Source organism: Thunnus thynnus, chromosome 2 (genome assembly GCF_963924715.1).
Source record: "Thunnus thynnus chromosome 2, fThuThy2.1, whole genome shotgun sequence".
Lineage (NCBI taxonomy): Eukaryota > Metazoa > Chordata > Actinopteri > Scombriformes > Scombridae > Thunnus > Thunnus thynnus.
Window position 1 is genome coordinate 21,274,603 of NC_089518.1, and position 22,497 is coordinate 21,297,099.

General features: G+C 41.3%; 1 protein-coding gene across 1 annotated transcript; it reads left to right on the forward strand.

Annotated features, from left to right (window-relative positions):
* Positions 1–2,159: 2,159 nt before the first annotated feature.
* On the forward strand, positions 2,160–22,156 carry limk2 (LIM domain kinase 2). The gene is made up of 16 exons (XM_067609981.1): positions 2,160–2,474; positions 2,726–2,822; positions 10,897–11,032; positions 15,650–15,759; positions 15,909–16,094; positions 16,393–16,498; positions 17,194–17,405; positions 17,527–17,713; positions 17,826–17,912; positions 18,209–18,340; positions 18,801–18,857; positions 19,187–19,252; positions 19,683–19,857; positions 19,953–20,008; positions 20,242–20,399; positions 20,788–22,156. The coding sequence occupies exons 1-16, from the start codon at positions 2,459–2,461 to the stop codon at positions 20,999–21,001; spliced, it is 1,995 nt and encodes a 664-aa protein (XP_067466082.1). The 5' UTR covers positions 2,160–2,458; the 3' UTR covers positions 21,002–22,156.
* The last annotated feature ends 341 nt before the right edge of the window (positions 22,157–22,497 follow it).

A 22,497-nucleotide genomic window follows, 5' to 3' on the forward strand; every position in this document is an offset into this window, starting at 1 on the left:
GTTCAGGTGTGTCTTCCATCATCATGACATTGCTCTGATCTGCAGCAAGACTGTAGGCACTAATCCCACTGTCTATGTCTGCAACCTCCTCATTTCTATTTACAACAGAAATAAGGCTGTCACTTACCTCCTCATTAATACATACCAAGCTTTTTCCTCTTGGCTGTTCTTCTTTGCTCTTGGAGAAAGAGAAAATAGTAGGCACAGTGATGTCCTTCAGGCATCGCTGTGCCTGAAGGAAAAAATGCAATTTTTTTAATGCTTTCCCTAATAAAAATGACAAAAAGCATTTAAAAAATTGCATTATTGCAGAGTAAGTGGCTGTTGTTCATAAAGAAGGTTTGTGTGTTTAACTTCTGTATATATTCAACTTTGTATTTGAATGTGGTGGTAAGTTGAGCAGTGTATTTCCAAGACAACTGGAGTATGAATGTACAGTATGCAGTTAATACACATTTCCTAAACTTATTATTTAAGATTTTTCATTTGACAGTCAAATGCATAATTTTTTCATGTCATATTCAAGTTCTATAATATATATATATGTGTGTGTGTGTGTATATATATAATGCATCAGACAAGCTCAGTTTTCACGGAAGTCACACATAAGGACACATCAACAATTGCAACAAATGCTTTCAATAGTCTGTGTTAGTAAATGTTAAGCTACTTTGCACAATTCCTCCTGAAATGCAAGTGTAACATTATATGTCAACATTTCAACCCACAGCTGATCACAATCAGTCGGTTTCTGGAGTGCAATAATCTTAAAATGCCTGTTTTAATAATAATATTAATGAAATAATAAAGTTAGGGTTCGTGAGCCGTCATACTTTACATTACCGTATAGCCTCAGTAACACTCCAGCTCAACATACTGCAACATCTAGGTTAGCGTTATTTCTGGACTGGTAGTAATAGCAATAATAATAATAATAATAATAATAATAATAATGGCTAGCATACGCTCCTGTTAGCATCGTTAGCACATCTGGGCATCTTGCTCGAAGGCTAACTCAAGGCTAATTCATTAGCTAGCTAATTAGCTAGTTAACGAGCTAAATTAACAAGCCAGGTACGGTGAGCGCGGACACCGATACCTGCTAATTAGTGCTAACATATAAATAAAATAATACTAGAACTTTACTTACTGAATAAAATTTAAACGGGTGTTTCATATAAAATTTACCCCTGTACAGCTGTCATGAACAGTGAAGCTAGCTGTAAAGACCAAGACCGTTTTTTGCACCGGGCTGTAAACATGTTTATTTCTGCGGTAAAGTTGGGTGTTTCAACATGAGGTCTATGGGAACCATGGATGTGGGAGCTGACTTGGAGCCAGCCTCAAGTGGCCATTTGAGGAACTGCAGTTTTTGGCACATCAGTGTTGGCTTCATTTTTCAGGCCCGGAGGTTTCTGCTTGGTGTTGAGGTGATTTTTTTCTGGGTAGAGGGAACCCTGTAATGCTGGCTAGATCCCTGTTTACTATGGCACACTATCTAAAGAAAGGCTCGTATCAGTAATTTGGAGTTTGCACGAAATAAAACCAAACAAATATAAAACATAAAACATATAAAACATAATACTAAAAGAAATGTGCAGAGGGAAGAAGCCCAGAAAGGCCTACTAATTACCTCTACCTAAATAAGATTTTTATTTTTATTTTTTTTTAAATATTCACACAGTTAAATATATACACTCACCGAGCACTTTATTAGGGACACCTGTATCTCATGCAATCCAACACTGGCATACATTCTTCTTTTACGAAGCTTATACATTTTCAATTTTTGTTGACATTGTCAGAAAGGTAATAATTCTACTTTACTACTTTTTTATTATTGAGGTCGTAGTGGGTGGTGTACTGGAGAGTGCACTATATTGACAAGTGTATTTTGTTACCCTCATGCATGTTAATGGAGTGGACAAAATATTACAAAAAATATACAAAAATTAAATGATCAAATGAGGAAAACGGTTTTTAAAAAATGCATATGTTAAGGCATTTTTTTTTTTATCTCGTTGAATATGTACAGTATGTAATCCATTAGCTGTGTGTGTAGTGCACTGAATTTGGCAGAAGATGGCGCCACTGTTGTTTCCTTTCAGTTTGGGGCCAAACCTCAGTTTTCTCCTGCTTCCAGGTGCAGCAGTTGAGCCATGTTGAGCCCTTCCGCTCTCCGTACAGGAATTTGTAGACTGCATTACGTCAGTCAGTTGTCCTGCCAGCCGCAAGAAAGCAGCTCCGTCCAGGAGGAGTTTTAGGTTACTTTTTTCTGTGGAGAAGTTGAAGGGATTTGTATTTTCTTCCTGTCGTATACAGAGAGTTGGGAGTCCTGAGGAGACGACGGGGAGAAATTAAACATTGAAGCTGCTCTACATAGCTGCTGCTTCAGTATGAAAAGTCTGTAAAAACAACAAAAAAAAGGATCAGAATATCGACGACACACAGAAAGTAGATGGAGGAACCAGAAGGTGAGGAGTATTTCAGGTTGTAACTTTATACTAACGAGAGGTTACATTGTGTCTGTGCTGTGGTCTTATCGTTTTACACACTGAGTTTATACAATGTTGCATGTTTAAAAAGCTTATTTTTTGCAGTTAATTGTGTAACGTCGAACATATCTGTCATTTACTAACTTTTCCGTCAGCAAATCACTTTTACCAGCTTGAATTTCTAAGCCTACGGTGCTACAAATGAAGACTGAAATGAAGGTTTCTTACAGGTACAGATGAATGTTACTGTGCGGGCTGTGGAGGAAGAATTCAAGACTCGTTTCACATGAAAGTCCTTCAGGACACCTGGCACAACGCCTGCTTTCAGTAAGTGTTCCAGTTTATGATTTAATACACGCCTTGCAATTTGCAGCCTGTAGAAGTACTGCAGAGAGAGAACAGCTTTGTCAGCCACAGTCTGATAAGTGAATGCTTTGTTTACAGAGAAACAAGAGAGGGAACAGTTTGCATTCATATGGACACAATTGTTTGTTGTTTTTTTTCTGTTGGTCAACATGTTGGCTTCCCCTCTTTTGGGTGTACTTACAAATGGCCTTGTGGATGATCCCAGAAGCTTCTGTTTTGTAGCCTAAACATGGGCCTAGATCTGTTTTTCAACAATTCACCACTGATTGTGTGCCCCTCTGCAGAAAATGCACCTTGTAGGAATTCAGTGCATTTACTGTCACAGCTGACTGAGCTCTGCATGGGGATGCTCCGCGCTCTTGAGTTTAGATTGGTTGGTGAAATGGTCCCGATCTGCAGGGAGAACTTTGCTATCTCGCTCTGCTCTGAGGATTAATGATTGCCACACTGGAACTGATGATGTTGGCTTTCTGGTCTTCACAGGTCGCTGCCCTGTTATGAGATATTTACATGTGGGGCAATGAACTTGTGGCTGGATGCTGACGTACTGTACATGCCAGCATGATACAACACTGTAGGGTTTTCCCCTTAGTTAACAGTAACATTCACTGGTTCTCACTGTGAGATAAGCTGGTTCTGATTTAGAGCTGCAACGACTAGTCAATTAATGAATTAGTTGCCAACTATTAAATTAATCGCCAAATATTTTTGATAATCAATCATTTTGAGTTGTTTTTCAAGAAGAAAATGTCCTAATTCTCCGATTCCAGCTTCTCAAATGTGAATATTTTCTTGTTATTTTAGTCCTCTCTGATGATAAACTGAATATCTTTGGGTTGTGGACTGTTGGTCGGGACAAAACTAGACATTTGAAGACGTCATCTTGGGCTTTGGGAAACAATGATCATGATTTTTCACCTTTTACTGACATTTTATGGACCACCACTAATTGATTAATCAAGAAAATAATCGTTAGTTGCAGCCCTACGCTCATTGATCATGTTGCGTCCAGAAATCACCATGCCTAATTTGACCCCAACATTATAAAACAGATGATGAAGAAGTGAGCATCTGTGAATGTTGCTGAATGAAGTACAGCCTTTTCCTCAGTGGCCACACACTGCAGAGTGTATCTGCAGATCCTTTGATTTTTATGACTGGACTTTGGCTCTGGAGGTCTTCTTGGATTTCCAAAAAGCTTCAAGAATAGAACAGATTTACTTCTGACTTTTGTCTGTTTCTGACAACTGAAATAGCTTTCTGGGAAGTTTTGAGCCAGGATCTAACTCCTGTCCTTACGTAACCCAAGATTTCACTCCTTCCAAACACTGGCTCTTCAATAATAAATACAGCAACTTTTTTATCATCTTACAGGCAAAGTTCCTGACACAGGAGTGTTACTCACCATTGATCCTCTCCCCCCTGTCTGTATTTTAATACTCCCTCACATTTTTGGCATCCTTCTTCATAGCGTCATCATTTGTCTGAAACTTCTTCAGTTACACACTTTTTGTTGATATTAGATATTTTGCTTGTGTGTGGGGAAACCAGACAGCAGTATTTTCGCTTATCTAAAAGGGCTGCAGTTTGTCCATGTGAGGTACAACTTCTGGGTTGAATAATGTATTTTTCATTACAAGGGTTGAGATATCAATGCCACTGCAGTCATTTTACACTCTCATCACTGCCCACATTTTTGAGAGACAGTTATTTTGCTTAAGGAGGTAAATCTCTGCACTCTTTAAGGAAATTGTCTAGCAAAAATAAAATTCCTTTGAACGTGATACCTCCTGTGTTGCTCCTATTGTCTATTGTCCACATGCTGCCACTCTGCCCTCCTTGTATCTCCACCTTGTATAACATTCTTACAAGCTGACGTCACTCTTGTTCCAGTAAACCTGGCAGTGTTATTGAGGCCTATAGGTAACGGCACATTCAGCTGCTGTGCTCTGCATTCCTAGACGGCGATTCAGAGATGTGAGTCCGCTGTCCCAGACACTTACTCCAGAAACCATTGTTTTTGGGTTGGTTTTTGCCATCCAGAAAAAGCTTGATATTTCCAATGCGTTTCAGTGGAATTGGTTAGAGCTGCAGATTGATTGCAGTATTGATGGAACACCATTCTTCCAAAAGATATTCCCCTCATTTGGTGTTTTGATGGTGGTGTTGGACAGCGCTAACATGTCAGTCCAAAATCTCCAATAGGTGTGTTGAGATATGTTGATTGCGTAGGTCATAGCATATGATTCACATCATTTTCATACTCATCAAACCATTCAGTGATCCCTCGTGGCCTATGAATTGGGGCATTGTTATCCTGGAAGAGACCGCTCCCATCAGGATAGAAATGTTTCATCATAGGATAAAGGTGATGACTCAGAACAACTTTGTATTGATTAGCAGTGACCCTTCCCTCTAAGGGGACAAGTGGACCCAAATCATGCCAGCAAAATGCCCCCCAAAGCATAACAGAGCCACCAGATCCCCTCACTGTAGGGGTCAAGCATTCAGACCTGTACTGTGCTCTTGGTGTACGTCACACATGCTCTCACCCACTTGTCAAGAATATGGTGAAGGATGACTCATCTGACCGTATCACTTTTTTCCACATCTCTGTAGACCAGTGTCTATGGTTTTTGCACCACTGAACTCTCAAATGTGCATTCATCTTTGTAATGAGGGGGTTACGCACTGCCACCCTACTATAATATCCCTCTCTGTGTAATTGTCGTCGGACTGTTCTTGCTGACACGTCCTGCATTGACATTCTCAGTCACCTGAGGAAGAGTTGCTCTTCTGTTGTTCTTTACATATCGCAATAATGCACAAGCATCACGGTCATCAATGTCGACCACAATTTCTGACTCTATTTACTGATCTCTTTTCCCATAGATCTGTCTCTTTAATCATAGTTCCTATTGAAGCACTGGCTAGTTGAGCAGTCTTTGCAACTGACGCTCCTGCCATCCGGGCCCCAACAATGAACCCTCTTTCAAAATCACTTAGATCTTTTCTTCTTGCTATCTTGATACAAAATCAGAATCAACTGAGCCTGCTCAGCATTTTTATACATGTACACAGCGTGATTGGATGTTAATTGTACCATGAAGTGCATCTGGGTGGAAGCGTCTGCATTCATTATGTTTCTCCACTCATTTATTCAGGTTTTTCATTTTAATTTGTCAACCGTCTGTATGTCATGGCTCTTTACTATTTTGAAATCAAAAAAACTTTCATTATGACAGAGAAGTAACACAAATATGCACTTATCCGCTGTATCTTTGAGCCCATGGCTACAGAAAAGAAATAATAAATCTATAAATATAAACCGTAAAATGGAGAACATTATCAAACTATCGAACACATTTTGTGAGACTCAATATTTTTCTTTTATTGCTGCTTCCACTTTTTGGTGCCACCTCTTCCAACCTGTGTATTGTAGACTATAAATGTATGTGATACTGAAACAAGTTGATATTTTGATAGTCAATTAATTGTTTAAATTTTCAAGTAAAAAAATCTGGTGAATGTTTGACTTTGATTTCTGTTTGGCTCTTAACACAATGCAAATTCATATACTCCTCCTGCAAGGGCTTCTGGACTTAGGGGTGAGCCGGGGTCTTGTGTACTGGGTCAAGGATTTTCTGACTGACCGCCCACAAAGAGTCCATGTTAAAGAAATGCTCTCCGATGAGGTTGTTTTTTAACAAAGGGGCCCCTAAGGGCTGTGTTTGATCTCCAGTACTATTCTCTCTGTACACCAGTGCACCAGTGCTGTGAACACTGCACAACAGCAGTTTCAAGCTATGTAAACATACTGATAACATGGCTTTAGTGGGTTTTTTCCATAAAAATGATATCTCTGATTATTTTGCTCAGGTTTCCAAGTTAGAACAGTGGTGTAAGTCCAGCTCATTGTAAATTAATGTTGGAAAAACAAAGGAACTTATTCTAAACCAAGCTGACCCACTCTCAACACTGATACTTTTTGACCAAACTGTGGAAACTGTCAACTGTTTTAAACATCTGGAAACACACAGATGACAAACTGAGTTTCACAGACAATGTTGATTTTATATGTGAGAAAGCAAGTCAGAGACTGTTTTTAATTAGGAAACTGAAGGGGTAAGGATGAGTCTTGACATCTTGGAAAGACTGTATGTCAGCCTGATAGAGAGCATCCTTGTTTTTAATGTTGCTGTCTGGCATGGGCACATGACTTAAGTGAATAGAAACGAGCTGACAAGGATTGTTAAGACAGCAGGGAAGATAGTAGGTCACCAACAAAGGCCTGTCAATCATCAATAACAAAACTCATCCCCGCCACCCTGAATTTGAGTTGCTCCCCTCAGGGCGACGCTATACAGTATCCATGGCAAAGAAAAAGATCTACAAGGTTTCTTTTATCCTAAATGTAATTAATGTGATCAACAAATTACAGTTAACTTAAATATGAGAGTGTAGGTTGTTCACCATGAATGCACTGTTGTTGTACAATTGAGAGATCTTTGTTCTGTTAACGTGATGTTTTTATCTTGTGGACATGTTTGTGTTTATAGTGGACAATTTTCACTACTTTCTTACATTTATTGACAAAACTATGAATTCAGAAAATAGTTGACAAATTAATCAATAATGAAAATAATAGTTTGTTGCAGCCCTAAGTGTATGTTATAACAAAAATCAGCTGATTGAAATCAAAGGTGTCTTTTAGCATGTGATCCAAGCCTAATTAGATTGACTGCACAGACTGTTCCTGTGATATAAATGAAAAAATAGTGCTGCCGTTTCTTGGAGAGAAGTTGCTATGTAGAACATTTGGAGCACAACAGTCACACACCCTGAGATAAGGAGCCAGGAAAAGTGAAACACTCCCTTCGCAGGTCTTAAAGGCCGCAAGCAAAGGTCCTTCTCTCACTGTCTCTACTCCATACTCCAACAAAGGAATACACTCCAGCAGGAATGTGGATTGAAGGAAGTGAGTAATGTTTGTTTTGTAGTGTTTGTGCAGGCAGGACCATTGCACATTGTTCACTGAAAAACCACCTGAGATTGGTGTGTCCGCCCCCCATTCACCAGCACGGATATAAGGAAGTCAGGTGTTTTTATAAGCACCCTTATGGCACTTTATCTTGATATATTAAGGGTCATAAAGGATAATAATTACAGTTTATCAGCTGATTTTGATTTGGAAATTTTTTTTCTTAAAAACAATGCGGACAAGGTGGAGGGTTTTGTTTTTCCTGCCACACCTGGACAGATACTGAATGTCATACATGCCAATTGAAATACTGCACTTTCCACAAGTCTCTTCCTTGTGCATACCTCTTATCTACTGGGACAAAATGGGTGTATTGGTATCTCCAGCCAACACTGATACTGACATATCAGCGCTGTTATGTTTACTGTAGCCTGAATGAAATTTAAATTTTTATATTAAAGAATTGTGATTTTATGTAATCAGCTGACACATATGCCTATGCCAATATATCTGTGATTACCTAACGTCTTGGCTGGGATATATTGTTATGTAAAATTCACAAAGCTTTACAAAAGATTAAAATGACTTGGCTACTGTTTAGCTGGTTTCATCAACAGAAACTAGTATGTTGTGCATCCAGAGTGTGTGACAGCTTTTACACAAACTTTTCCTAAGATTTTTCACCAGAGCAGCACAGCCACTGTTACTAATGCAATCTCTACCTCAGCAAACTTTTAGCACCACACTCCCCCTCATCATGTCCCTGCATGATGAATCAGGCTGGATTTATTATTACACTGACCCTGTGTTCATTCTTTATTTGCTGCGTTCAACTCAAAAGAACAGAGTTTGTTTCCCTGCATTATTTGACATAAAGACATTAACATGGAGGCTTCTTGAGTTATAAAACTGAAACATCGCCTTTACCTCAGTGCTTCCCCTGCTTTCCACTTTTCTCTCTGCAATAGAGACATCAAACATGCTGTCTTCTCTCTATAAGACCTTCTTAAGTAATGCCAGAAAACTCTGAAATATCTGGAATCTGTTCCAAAGTCAATAAGCCCGGATCAACTATACCTGCAGAGAGCAACATGATGCATGGGGCTCAACTGAAAGCTGCTGCCAGCAGTGTACCGAAAAGAAAATGCATAAAAACCACATTCAAAGTAATAATTCTGACTTGTCATTTGATCTTGCATACTTGAAATTGTTGTGTGGGATTTTGATTTGATATTCCTAATATTATCAGTATCAGATAAGCAAGTGATCAACAAGGGCAACATCATCAGCAGAGCTCTAGCTGTCATGCTAGTTAAGATCATAGCCCTGAATTGGAAATGGTTGTTTATCAAGAAGACTGTAAAGGTGTCAGTCAAAAGTTTTATTATTGTAGTAATTTGTCTTTTTTTTTTTTTTTAATCAAAACACCTTGTTCTATTCTTGTTTTTTAACCTGGAGTTCAAGAGAAATTTGACATGTGAATAGTTTCAATTACAAATCAAACAGTAAGGACATATGTCAATCATTGTGATGCCTTTGTCTGCCCTTCATCACCTAAATCTGAAGTCTCTTTCATTGTCCCTTCTCAAATTACTTAGAAGCTAAGGTGAAAACAGAAGGGCCAAGGAACCATCTGAATGCAGCAACAGCCCCAAAAAACAGGACTGCAGACATTTCAGTAACTTAATCTCTGACAGTGATTCATCCTTGATTGTATTTTGGCAGTCGAACCTGCTGCCACCGTTTTGCATAACCCGTGGAGCTTGTTCAAGGAACGCTCATAGCCTGCAGGTGCTTCCCAGTCTGCTGACAGCTTCAGCATTCCTCACTCTGAACATTTTGTCCCAAAGTCTGTGGCCATAAAAATCCCCTTAATTTGCCAATTATCTTTCCAGGTGACAGCTTGGATCAGTCAGCTGTTGGTGTAACATTATGGGAACAATACAATACAATAAAAAGGAATTTATTATTTCCAACTCCTTATAAGTTACTTTTTGAATTGTTTGTAGTGTTTCTTTGTAATTATTAACAGTTGACCAAAGAGAAGTATGGGGAGCAAGACTAGGATACTTTGTGACTAAGGTTTCTGACGTAGCCCAGGATATTATATGGTTTGTACCTTTGACCACAAGACTAACAGGGTAACTGGCTTTTCTTTACATTGACAGATAAGAAAATGCACAATGAGAAGTTTTTTAAGTAACTGCAAGCGATAGATACACAATAAACAACCCCTGTTCGTTTCAGTGACCTGAGAACTTTGCCCTTGTAGTGTTTCACTCTTTTTTTTTCTTGAACCTATCTTAACAGGAGCCTCTAGTCTGTTGACAAAGTATTGCTCTAGTTCCCCCTTAAACAACTGGATCCTATTAAGGTGCTGGAAATTGGCAAAGTATTTGGCAGCCTTTGGTGGTAGTGTGCCGTGCAGAGGGCAAGGCTTGCCAGATTATCCTTCCTCAAAAGTGGAACAACTCTTTGTGCAGTCTCTTCTTCTTCTTATAACTTCCTATAACACAGCACAAATAACAGCAAACATGCAAGACCAAGCATATTTCAGGCAGGGAGGTATTTACTGTGTTAAACACACAGGAAAAAGTACATGTTGTCATTGACAGGAACATGCCCCCAGCTAATGTTCTAACCTCAGAGTTAAAAGTTTATGATTGATGGTTTTGGCACAATCTCTTTTTTATTACTTAACACCGTTTACTGGTATGTAATGTCAGTTATGAAATCTGAAAAAAATGTGAAAAAAGGTGAACCAGTTTTGTTTTTCTGTTTTGCTTAGAATTTCCAAATTTTTATTATATTAACCTGAGACAGAAGGGAGTCACAAAATGCCTGTTGCTGTGTGAGAGAGCAGCTGAATCATTGCTTTATGAGCATCTTTCAGACATCACCCACATACCTTTGAATTATAAACAGATTTTTTGCCAGACCTTTGAGTCTCTGCCATATTACCTTGAAGGTGATATGCTTTACAGATAAAAAAAAATCTCTTCCTCCTTCCCTGTTCTCTACAAGTGTCACCAAGCCTTTTTTTTGTGCTCGTAGGTGCTCTGTGTGCTGTGACCACCTGACTAACTGGTACTATGAGAAGGACAGCAAGCTGTACTGTCGTAAACACTACTGGGAAAAGTTTGGAGAGCTGTGTCATGGTTGCTCTCTGCTCATGACTGGACCTGCCATGGTAAGTCTGCTGCACTTTAAACCCTTTATGTCTTTATGTCAGAAGATTTTTAGGGAAACATTGGACTGTCAGTCTTAAACTTTAGAACAGAGGACAATATCTCAATAAGTAACTTGATGTAATGTCACAAAATGATTTCCTTCTAAACCAAAATCTCATCAACTTCACTTGTACTTTAAGATTTAAGGGCTCTGGAGAAGCTTTCTTTAGTCTGAGGGGGAAAGAAAACCTTGTGATGTCATAGTGATGTCATCAGGGTTTAGTGGCTACATATTTTTCATGAAGTTTGAAAGATGTTTGGTATTTGCAGGCATTGAGGGGTTTAACAAAAGATGCTATCAAGTTGCATTATGGGAAGTGTAGTCTTATTAAGTATTTTTGAAATATGGCCCATACTAGGGACTAAAAGTCAGAATATCTTTGTCTCTGCCGCTCCCAAATTTATAGGAACTAAATCACCAAAGCACTCTTCTAATGCTAACATTGATAGCTAACCTTTAGTCTTTGCTCTTGGGCCACTCCAAGGTCAAACTTAAATTACATTTTTTGTATCACTAGTGTGTATTACACTGCCCATTACATCTCACAATTTAGTAAGACTTGTTCCTTTTACTGTTGGCTGCTGTTTTGTCAATGCTTGAGTCTAACACTGTGTCAAGACTGTTGCTACATGTGATTGCCAGGCTTTCAGACTGCCTTGCCACGATCATATAACAACAATTGCCAACAATTTCCCCCTCTATTTAAATAATACCAGAATGCCCACAGAGCGTGTCAATGCTCTCTGTGTTCCAGTCTCTCACTACTGCTGGAGATTAATACTTACACGCATTGAAAGGCAGGGGTGCTGTTTTTGTGGCGATTACATTTACAGATGAGTGATATTTTACACAGACTGCTGCTGAACATTGTGGATTGAGCCCTCAACCTCACTTGTGAATTAGTTTCCCCCCTTGAGGCCCCATTCTGTTGCCTCTGTACAGAAGTTCTCCACAGTTCACTTCCCCAAGTACACAGAGGATCTAGTGGGAAGACGCAAAAGCATGAGAGGGTTTTGGAGCCACATCATGTTCGGTCGATTGTGGTGAGGTGGCTGTGTATGTATTACTCACAGTCTGCCACTCACATTATGATCTGAACTATGCTCACAGAGATTACGTATCAATAATTACAGGAAGTATTTGTTTTTTTTCTTAAGGTGTGTTTTACTGTCCAAGTTACATCCGACCCTCCTGTCTCAGGAGGGAGCATATGGGGGGCCCCAGCAGAAAGGGTCGGGAAGCAACTAAGGCTAGCAGCCACATAACTGCATCCCTCGCTTTGTCCCCCATCGAGCTGGTTGGGGGGGGCAGCGGGGAAAATTTCCTTTCGGGGCAAGGCAAGGCTCCCATCTCTCACTTAGGTCCACTGTGTACACTCAGAGAAGAAAAAACACTCACCTGTAGGGTGTTGTGTCTGGCAAAACGCTGTTTTGGTCCACTAGTTCGCATACACCCAGCTCAGGCTACGCGCAGTGAGGAATGGTGGCGCATGGCCAGCCAATGAGACAAGAACCACTCATTGGTGGTCAGTGTGGACGTCAAGGGTTCTTGCTCGATGAGGAAACACTCACATTAGCGGGCTGCAGGCTGCTTCGCCTGGAACACAGCCTGGTTGCCGTAGTGTTTTGGTCGCCATCTTGTGTTTGGGCCGGAACAGCCTGCAGACGGCTATCACCTCTGACATGACATGTAAACAAAGAGGTGGCCAAGCTGAAATGACGGCGGCTGGCCACGTTAACAGTGCTAACCAAGCTAATAGTGTTAACAGGGTTAGCAGCTCCACCCAGAGCCGCCTACTCACCGGGATGAACTTGGGGGAAACTGTGGGGTGGGCATTGCGCTTCCGCAATGTTTGCGGTAACTGTTGTATGAGCAGCACCACTTGCCAGCACATGGATAGTGCGCAGTATGGAGCAGCAGTGATTAGCTAACTAGTCTGCTGTCATCTGGACCTCGTGATCTCAGTCGCCAACAGCTCAGTTTTCTGGTGGACGAGGCGGTCCAGCGATCTTGCCAGGAAGGCCATATTGTTAGACAGTGCCACTTCCTGGGCTGTTCCTGCGTAACAGCGGTCGAAAAGGGCGGCCATTACCCTGTCCCTCTAGGACAAGAGCAACGGCTGACCTTGGCTGGGTCAGAGGGAGGTAGAGGGGAGGAGGCAGACCCTGACTGCATCCTCCATGGGGGGAACCCCCCTGTCCCACTCCCAGCCCTTGACAGTGGAATACGGCCCGTAAGCCACTGCCAGGGGCTTAGTGGTGAATGGAGAGGCCCACTTACACTGCGTGTAAGAGGAGATGGGTGCCATCTTGAGGAGGACAGTATGAGGATGAGACCTCTCGCATGGCTGAGCGAGGAGGTCCGCAGTGAAATCCTTGGCTGGAGTTTTTGTCAGCAGCTGGGGAGGCAGTGGGGTCTCCATCCTGTGAGCAGCCGAGTTGAACAAACCAGGCAGGTCGTCCAGAGGATAACATTGGGTTATTGGGTTATTGGGTTGTTGGTGCGTCGTCATCCTTGAAGAGAGAAGCAAAGTCTTCTTCTTCGTAGACTCGACAGTCATCCTCCTTGTCATAGTCGGCCAAAGACTTGGACTGAGCTGCCACACCCTCTGCTGCTGGTGCCAGGTTAGCATGGAGGGAGAAAACAGACTCTGTGAAAAGCAGCTGTCGATTGCGCTCCTCCTAGGGGACCACAAAACAGGCAGCACAGAAGTCAGCCTCAATCTGGTGCCGCCGACCTAGGCAGAGGAAACAGGACTCATGGGAGTCTGTTGGCAGCATAGGTGAAGCGCAGCAAAAACAAGGCTTGCTGGTAGACATGATGATGTAGCTAATGCCGCTGCAACACCAGATGAAGTTCGCAGGATGATAAATTCTCAAGGTGGCTGAGTAGAAAAAGGGGACGAGCAGCGAGAGCGCTGGGACTTTATAGGGGGAGGGTGCTGCATAGTAGCTACCTCTCGATTGGGCAGTGAGTGCATAGAAGTTTTTCTCAGGTGCTGAGGCAGAGCCTCATAATTGTAAACCAATAGCAAAGCCCATTACAGGGCGCAGCATGTATGACATAGAACAGTAAAAGTCAAAACTTTCACCAGATAAATTGGTATGTTGAATTGATTCCAAATATGTATCTAGTTTCGATTTAGTATTCAGGCTACATGTTGAAACATTAAATTCAGGAGCTGCTGTTGGGGTCGTTTTGCCTCCACTTGTCCAACATGGAGCCAGACTGAAGTTTTTCTTTTCGCCACCAAGCAACACACATAATGGACTCCTCTATTTAGTATTGGCATCCTGCTTCATCAGCCAGAGTGTTTTTGGCAGAGCTGAACTGGCACTGCATCCCCTTAGCCAGAAAGAGAGTCATTGTGGTCCATCAGCAGAGGAGGATCATGCAGAGCTGCTACTGCTTGTCAGGCATTCAAGTCCAGAACACTGTTGTGTTTGTCCTGTTTTTAATTACTTAGTTTATTGATTGATTGAAGATGTATTTTTGTTGTTGTCCTTGAAGGCACTGTATTTCACTTAATTTATCTGCTAGTTGGACCTTTTCAGCTTCTCCAAAATTAATTCTACTTAATAGTCCCTAGGTCTGATCTTGTTTTGCCAAGTTTGTACAGCTCTGTCTTGCTGTTGAAGCCTGGGGCAGGTTGTGACTGTGGTCGGTTGTGGTGGTGGTGCAGTTCTTGGCAAGGAGGCAAGAGGTTGCAGACTCGTGAGATGTCCCAATGATTTGGCTGACATCACTCTAATCTCTTTGTAGCAGCAGGGAATCCTTTCCCAGCACTGACTCAGAGCTGTGGCCAGTGTGGGAAAAAGGTCTGATTGAAACTACATGAGGTTGTACAGTCATCGAGCTTGTATTCCTAACATAATGTTATGGCATCCTCTATTTGAAAAAAAAAAAAAAAATGCTTTGCTGTATTTTTGATGTTGTTGAAACTTTAATTACAATGAAAGGAAATGAAAAACAAACCTCCTGCCTGAGTTTCTCCACATCACACCTCCAGTTCAGGTGCAGGTTTTTAAGTTTTCCACTGAGCCATCTGTAATATAAAGGTTAAACAATTTTACTTCATAATTAAACATGAAAGCAACTATTTTTGTGCTGAGGTATGTGATGATCATTCCTTGATGTTTGTATGGGGCGGAAACATGATCTCATCTCGCATGAGAGAGAGGAGAGAAAAGCCAGGTGAAATTGGGGGTGTGTAACATGGATTGTAGAATGGGAAATCAGTCAGGCAGTGTTAATGAGAGAGCGAGAAAGCACATGAGAAGTTATGAGCTGGTTTCAGAGGATTGAAAGTCAGCCAGACGATTGGCTCAGACCTGCAGTGGGTGGTGATATCATAGCAGATTCCAGACAGACTGAGAGTGAAGCAGGTGTTATGACTGTGTCACCGCTCACAGCGAGAGAGGGGTAGAAAGCAATACGCACTCAGCAGAACACACTCCTCTCTGACGAGCAGAGCACAGCGGAACAGGACAGCAGCCTCACCGCCAACGTATTACTTCTTTTGTGCTATGAATCGCATGGATGTTTTGAAGATCACCTGGTTTGTTTGTGGTTCCAGGTGGCTGGAGAACACAAGTATCACCCTGAGTGCTTTGTATGTCTGAGCTGCAAGGTGGTGATTGAGGACAGAGATACCTACGCTTTAGTCGAGCGATCGAAACTCTACTGGTAAGTCACTTGCATGGGACCTGTTTTCAATGTTGACACAGTTATCTTTAGAGGACATGTAGCTGATAGTAACTTAAATAGCAAGTAATTTAACAAGCAAGCACATGTCCACAAATGTGATGATTCACTCCCTCCTCTGTTGTGTGCAGTGGAAAGTGCTACAAGCAGGTGGTCCTTACGCCAATGTTGGAAAAGCGTTCACACGACTCGATCCTAGACTCCCTGCCCCACACAGTCACCCTCATCTCGATGCCCTCTGCGGCCAACGGCAAGAGAGGCTTCTCCGTCTCTGTGCTGAGGGACGTCAGTGGCTCTGCAAGCGTTCAAGTCAAAGAGTAAGTGGTACCTGATGATCAGTGATAATCTTAATACCTGTCTCTCTCTTCTGTGGGGACAGCATGAGTAATAGCTGAGGTAAGATTGATTATAGGTTTGTTAAATAGCAGGGCATTGGTGTTTGTGTCTTAATGTGTGCCACTGCAGGAAAAATCATGTTTTTCTCAGTCTTGGGTTTCTTGCTGATTGGCAGACCCATTTATTAGAGCAGATCTTTAACCTACTGTCTTTAAATCAGCATATTCCTCCTCTATTGCTAATACTGACATATACGTGTTGGTGCTGTGTTGCCACCAGGGTCAGAGGGATGCTTATTAGTCCAGAGGTGCGGAATGCCATCCATGTTGGGGACAGGATCCTGGAGATTAATGGCCTTCCAGTGGGGACTTTGATGGAAGAAGAGGTGAGTTTATGCTTCATAGACACTTCTGAGACTCATGGAATGATAATGTGATGTAAGATTCTTCAAGTCAAGCTTATTAGCATACTCATTAAGGGCGCGTCCATTCCTGGAGTGCAATTTGCCAAGCTATTTTCTTATTAAACAACAATTACACATTGATTTCTTGCATTCCTCACATTCCTCCATCATTTATATGTACATTCTTCAGCTGGGAGAGGACGGTATGTGGAATGACTGCTGCACTTAAAAGCTCATTCCCATAACCTCACTCTCACATCATTACACGCATTCCAGTTAAGTCACCATTCACTGCTTTGATCTTTTTAATTGTTGTATTTGTAAGTTCCCACCTATCCTGTTCTCCCATTAACACATTCTAACATAACATCCCATCTTAAAGGTGATTACTGTTCTACACTATAGATGCTATAATCTTGTTAAGTAGAACAATTTATAATATACAGAAGACCAGATGATTGGCTGTCTTTTTTACCACCTCAAAGATTTGAATTGCTGTTCTACTACCACTTAAACAAACAAATATGAAAGAAAGGCAACAGAAAATTAGCATATACATAATTTTTACAATTAATTATCAACAGTCTATCAATGGTGTTAATGGTGGTAAATCCCAGAAAAAGTGTGAACTAATCATTTTGAAATTTGTCAACCCCAACTCCTGTCGGTCTGTTTAGGTGGACGATCTGATTCACCGCACAAGCCAAACACTGCAGTTGCTTATAGAATATGACCCAGTCAGGCAGCGATTGGACCGGCTCAGGCTGGGATCACCCAGGAACCATCTGGGAGTCCCAGCAACCTCCCGCATGCGCCTGTCTTCACCTAATGCAGTCGTGGAGAGAACTGATGTGGTTGATGACGGCACTCTGAAAAGGAGGTCTTTGAGGTTTGTCAGAGCTTTCTGAGCAGCCAAAAAACTATCCAGCTTACACATTGTGGGTCTGTAATAGATAAGTGATGAGTGTACATAGTTTTGTAATTTGAATTGACCATATTCTCTATTGCAGGCGCAGTAACAGCATATGTAAGTCCCCTGGACCAAATTCTCCCAAAGAGCAGCCTTTTATTACACGAGACATTGGGCGCTCTGAATCTTTGAGATCCTCCAGTAGCTGCTCTCATCGCATCTTCAGACCATGTGACCTCATCCACGGCGAGGTCTTAGGAAAAGGCTTCTTCGGACAGGCCATCAAGGTGAGCCTTCAACTTGTATCAATACCTTTATCTAACTCTAACCCTGGACTACTCTGGTTCTTTGTGCAATGGTGTTTATGTAAGACATCTGTTGCTTTTATCATGCTCACAGGTGACTCATAAAGCCACAGGAGAGGTGATGGTGATGAAGGAGTTGATCCGCTGTGATGAAGAGACCCAGAAAACTTTCCTAAAGGAGGTTGGTAATCTGCAGCAGGAGGCCTGGACTTCCTCACAGACAAAACAGAGTCTTCTGGCTCTGCATGGAGCTGTGATCTATTAGACTCACAACTGAAAGCACGCCACATGTTCCAACAAATACCTCTTTGTACCTTGTTATTTTGAGATTTTCATCCCAGTCATATGGGAAAACGTTAGTCCATGATGATTATTGTATTCTCCTGGATTCATTGCCACCTATGTGAAACTGATAAGTTATTATCTGTTTGCAATCATAATGGTCTTACTCTTCATATATTTCTTTCCCATTTTTAGGTCAAAGTTATGCGGAGCCTCGATCATCCCCACGTTTTGAAGTTCATTGGTGTGCTATACAAGGACAAGAGGCTCAATTTGATAACTGAGTTTATCGAGGGAGGCACCCTGAAGGATTTCATTAGAGACATGGTGAGTTAAACTAGTTGATTCACTTAACCCTCCTCCTGTCCTCTTCCACACAAGAGCACAAAAAACACTAAGTGGCCACAGAAAGTCTCAGGGCCGTGTGGGAGGGGGCTGACCTGAAGTAAACTCTGCACTGATAGAGGGCTCTTGGCTGTATAGCGGCTGGCATGTCAACAGGGCCAAGACGTGGAATGAGAGAAGTTGTAGAAAGTGTTACCAGGTGAAATTTTAAGAGCTCCCCTTCCCCCCACAGCTGACTATAAAGGGGAGCACATAGTTCAGCACATGGCCCCAATGAGGAGAAGGAGTGTTTTCTTTTCCTCTAATGATGATGATGAAATTATTTATAAAGGTTTAATTCTGTTTACTGTATTCACCCCTCATTATGGCCCCTGAGAGAGCTTCTATTCATTTCTCCCTTTTGTTTTTTTTTTTTGTTTTTTTTTTTATTCTGGGCTAACAGGATCCGTTTCCATGGGAGCAAAGGGTGAGCTTTGCAAAGAGCATCGCCTCTGGCATGGTGAGTTGGCCTCTTGCAAAGACGTTACTATTAGTGAAATCTATATGTATGTAAATGTGCCGTAGAGTGCCATGCATTTAAAGGCACAGTGCAGCATGTTAGGTTGTGTTGCAGAGATGTGATGAGTTCTCTTAAATCTAAAAATAATAGTACGAATCACTGCCATACAAAATAACTAAATCCTTAGTCACACCTGGCATAAAGTCAGCCACAATTTTCCTTCATAGAGGGGAAAGATCATAGATGATGTCAGTGTGTAGAGTGCTGTGAAGTTTTACTATATACAAGGGAATTTTCTTACAAGTGTGTGTGAATTTTCTTTGTTTCAGGCCTACCTTCACTCAATGAGCATCATACACAGAGACCTCAACTCTCACAATTGCCTGGTTAAACTGGTACGTGACATGGCATTTTACCAGCCATTACACACACTTCATAAAATTTAAACAATAAGGAGTATGAGGAGTTTCATGGGCTGAGTGAAAGTTGGCACGCTTTCAGTTGTGAGTAGAAGCAGTTCCCAGTTGTCTGTATAAACAAGAGTTGTAAAAATTTTTTAGTTTGCTGTGAACTCAAGACGATACTGTGTTACATAATCAGATTGTAAAACAGCATCCAAGAGCATTTACCTTATTAATGATTGCTTGACCTTATAGAGCATTTATTCTTCTTCCATGGTTAACTACAAACTGTATTTTTTAAACAGACCATTCTGTCTATAGTAATTGTCAGACCAACTTTTGCTCAGATATTTATTTTAAGTGTATATATATTTTTCCATTTTAAATGAAGTTCAGTCAACCATTAAGTGTCATCTTTCAACAGGACAACACCGTTGTCGTTGCTGACTTTGGACTGTCCCGACTCATCGTAGAAGACAAAGTTAAACCTCCACCTGAAAAAACGTGCACTAAGAAGAGGGTGTTCAGACGCATTGACCGAAAGAAGCGGTATACTGTCGTCGGAAACCCTTATTGGATGGCTCCAGAGATGCTAAACGGTGAGCAGGAGGAACAGAATGAATTACCAACTTGATTTAAGTTCAGTTGGGTCAATGAGTGCATTTACTTCATCCTTTACTTAATAATGTTTCAGGTAAACGCTACGATGAGAAGGTGGACATTTTCTCCTATGGAATTGTTCTTTGTGAGGTAAGAACATGCTGATTATCTGCTTTGATTTGTTGACAACGTAGCTTGTATAATTTAAAATCACTGCACCAATAATAGTTGACAAAACAAAAAGCGTTTTTGTTTCAAGCATTTATACATAGATCTAATATGCGGTGGTATGCTCAAGAAAATGCTACTGCTAATGCTGAGGTATTTGTGCCAGTGTGTCGCTATCTGTTAGTGACCCTTACCTCCTCTGTCTTATGATCCAGATCATTGGAAAAGTCTATGCAGACCCAGAGTGCCTCCCCAGGACTCTGGACTTTGGCCTGAATGTGGGCAAGTTTGTGGAGAAGTTCCTCCCCGAAGACTGTCCACCAGCTTTCTTTCCACTGGCCGTGGCTTGTTGTGACCTCACACCCGACAACCGGTGAGCACCTGTTGTTATTGTAATGGTTAATGGCTTACACTTAGTTTATACGTAGTGGCAAAATACATTTTTGCAGAGCTGCTTACTGGTCGATTACTAAATCTTAACCTGACAAGAGAAATGAGAAATGTAGAGAAACTGTAAAACCGAAACGTCCGTACCTTCACCCTGACAGACAGTATCCATCCAGGTATTTGAACTCATTTGTAGAAGCAGTAGGGAGAAAAAAAACGACTTTCAGATGCCATCTCAACATAGGGACACGCCTCCACTGCCAGATTGCTTCCTCATGTTTTCTCTCAACCTCGTCAGTCTGGTTTTAACCTCAATACCCTCTTGTGTGCCCTCCCTCCTCCCTCCTCCCTGCTCCTTCCTCCTCCTCCATCAGTCCACCTTTCCAGAAGCTAGAGGACTGTTTTGAAGCTCTGTCCCTCAACCAGGAGCTGGGGATCCCCCTGCCAGCCGAACTGGATGTACTGCATCAGAGTCTGAGTCAACTCCACTGGCCCAAAGACAACTCCCCATCCCAGAGCACAGATCAACCACCGACTCCAACAGCAGCCTCTCCAGACTGTTCCAGCATGACAGACAACGGCACCTAGGACCAGTCTCTGTTTTTTGTTACCTTTGAGACTCCTCTGAACTGCTGCACTAATATCACGGATGAGAAAAAGAGGAAAACTGAACCCGAGCCATATTAGAAACTGGATAACCTGAGGTAGCTGGACCAATCTCCCCTGTGTGAGACCTGTATTTTAGTGCCAGTGAGCTGCAATGTGAGTGGAAGACACATTTCAAGAAAATAAGTGTTAGTTGCTTAATTTTTTTTTTTTTACCCTACTCAACACAGGCGGGGTTGTACTAATGTTTACTGTGTATAAAGACAATATGCAACTTTCTGCGGTTTTGTTCCTGACAGAGGAGGAGTATCTTTATATGATGGAGGAGCTGTTGTCCACATTTGATGAGTCCCCATGTGACAGCAGTTTTGGTTTGCTGGCTCTGAAGTTGTTGTTTGCTAAGTGTGGAATGCACAGATCAGTTCTTGCCCAGCAGAGGACTCACTTCACTGCAGCAAAGAAAACAGCTCGACAGTGTGATTGACACGTCCGAGTAAATAGAGGGGAAGGGCTTGATAAAAACAGGTGTGACCTGAGGTAGCAGTGGCAGCAAAACACACACTGACCCTGAATAGTTTCATCACTCTGAGCATTTGGCACAAGATGGTGAAAAGACGTTTCGGTTTTATCGTCTTAAGCACCACTGATCTGATGTCTGACGAGATGGTTACAAGCATGGTTCTGTATTTTGTAGCCAGATGATTTAATTTCTTTTCTCAGATGTTGAATTAACACTATTCTGATTTTTTTTTTTTCATGTTTGCTTTACTGACACTTTGTTCAAACACCTGGTGCTTGTAGACAGAAGCCCTTTTTGAAAATGTTGCAGTTTAAAGCCACTATTACCATGCATTGTCAGACATAATCATGCAAGAGTTGACCATAAAAACATGACTTTGTACAGAAGAACTGGATTTATTTGTCTTTTTTTCTTAGGAATTGTATATAAATATGTACATATTATGCCTCTAATAGGATGTCATTTTCTAATGGGAGCTATAGATCTGTAGATTTTTAGACATTTCGTTAACGATGGACGTTTTGCCTTTTTAGCATCATGGAAGGTACTGACGACCCACTGTAACCACTATTATTTATATCTCTATAGTGTTTCTTAAATAAACCTTCTGGAAGTTGCCTTATCCTTGTCGTTCTTCAATTTAGACAGTAAAAGTGTTGCTAATAACCAGGTCTACAGATAAACAGACTGAAATCACTGAAATGATCTGATTAAGCAGAGAATATATTCAGAAAATGACTCATTTCAAAAATAGATTAATCATTCGTTTGGTGAATAAAAATTCCAAACATGAGCTGGTTGGTTTCACAATTGCAGAAATTCTTACTTTGTATTTTTTATGGCATTCTGTAAATATTTATTTTTTATATACTTATTTTTACTTTTGATCAGAATAAAGCAAATTTTAAGACATCACTTTTTATTCTGGCACCTCGTGTGCATTTGTTCACATTTTTGG

Coding starts and splice junctions, on each gene's coding strand:
- limk2 (XM_067609981.1), top strand. Junction 17,913..18,208: donor AGAAAACTTTCCTAAAGGAG/GTTGGTAATCTG, acceptor TCCCATTTTTAG/GTCAAAGTTATGCGGAGCCT. Junction 19,253..19,682: donor ACAATTGCCTGGTTAAACTG/GTACGTGACATG, acceptor ATCTTTCAACAG/GACAACACCGTTGTCGTTGC.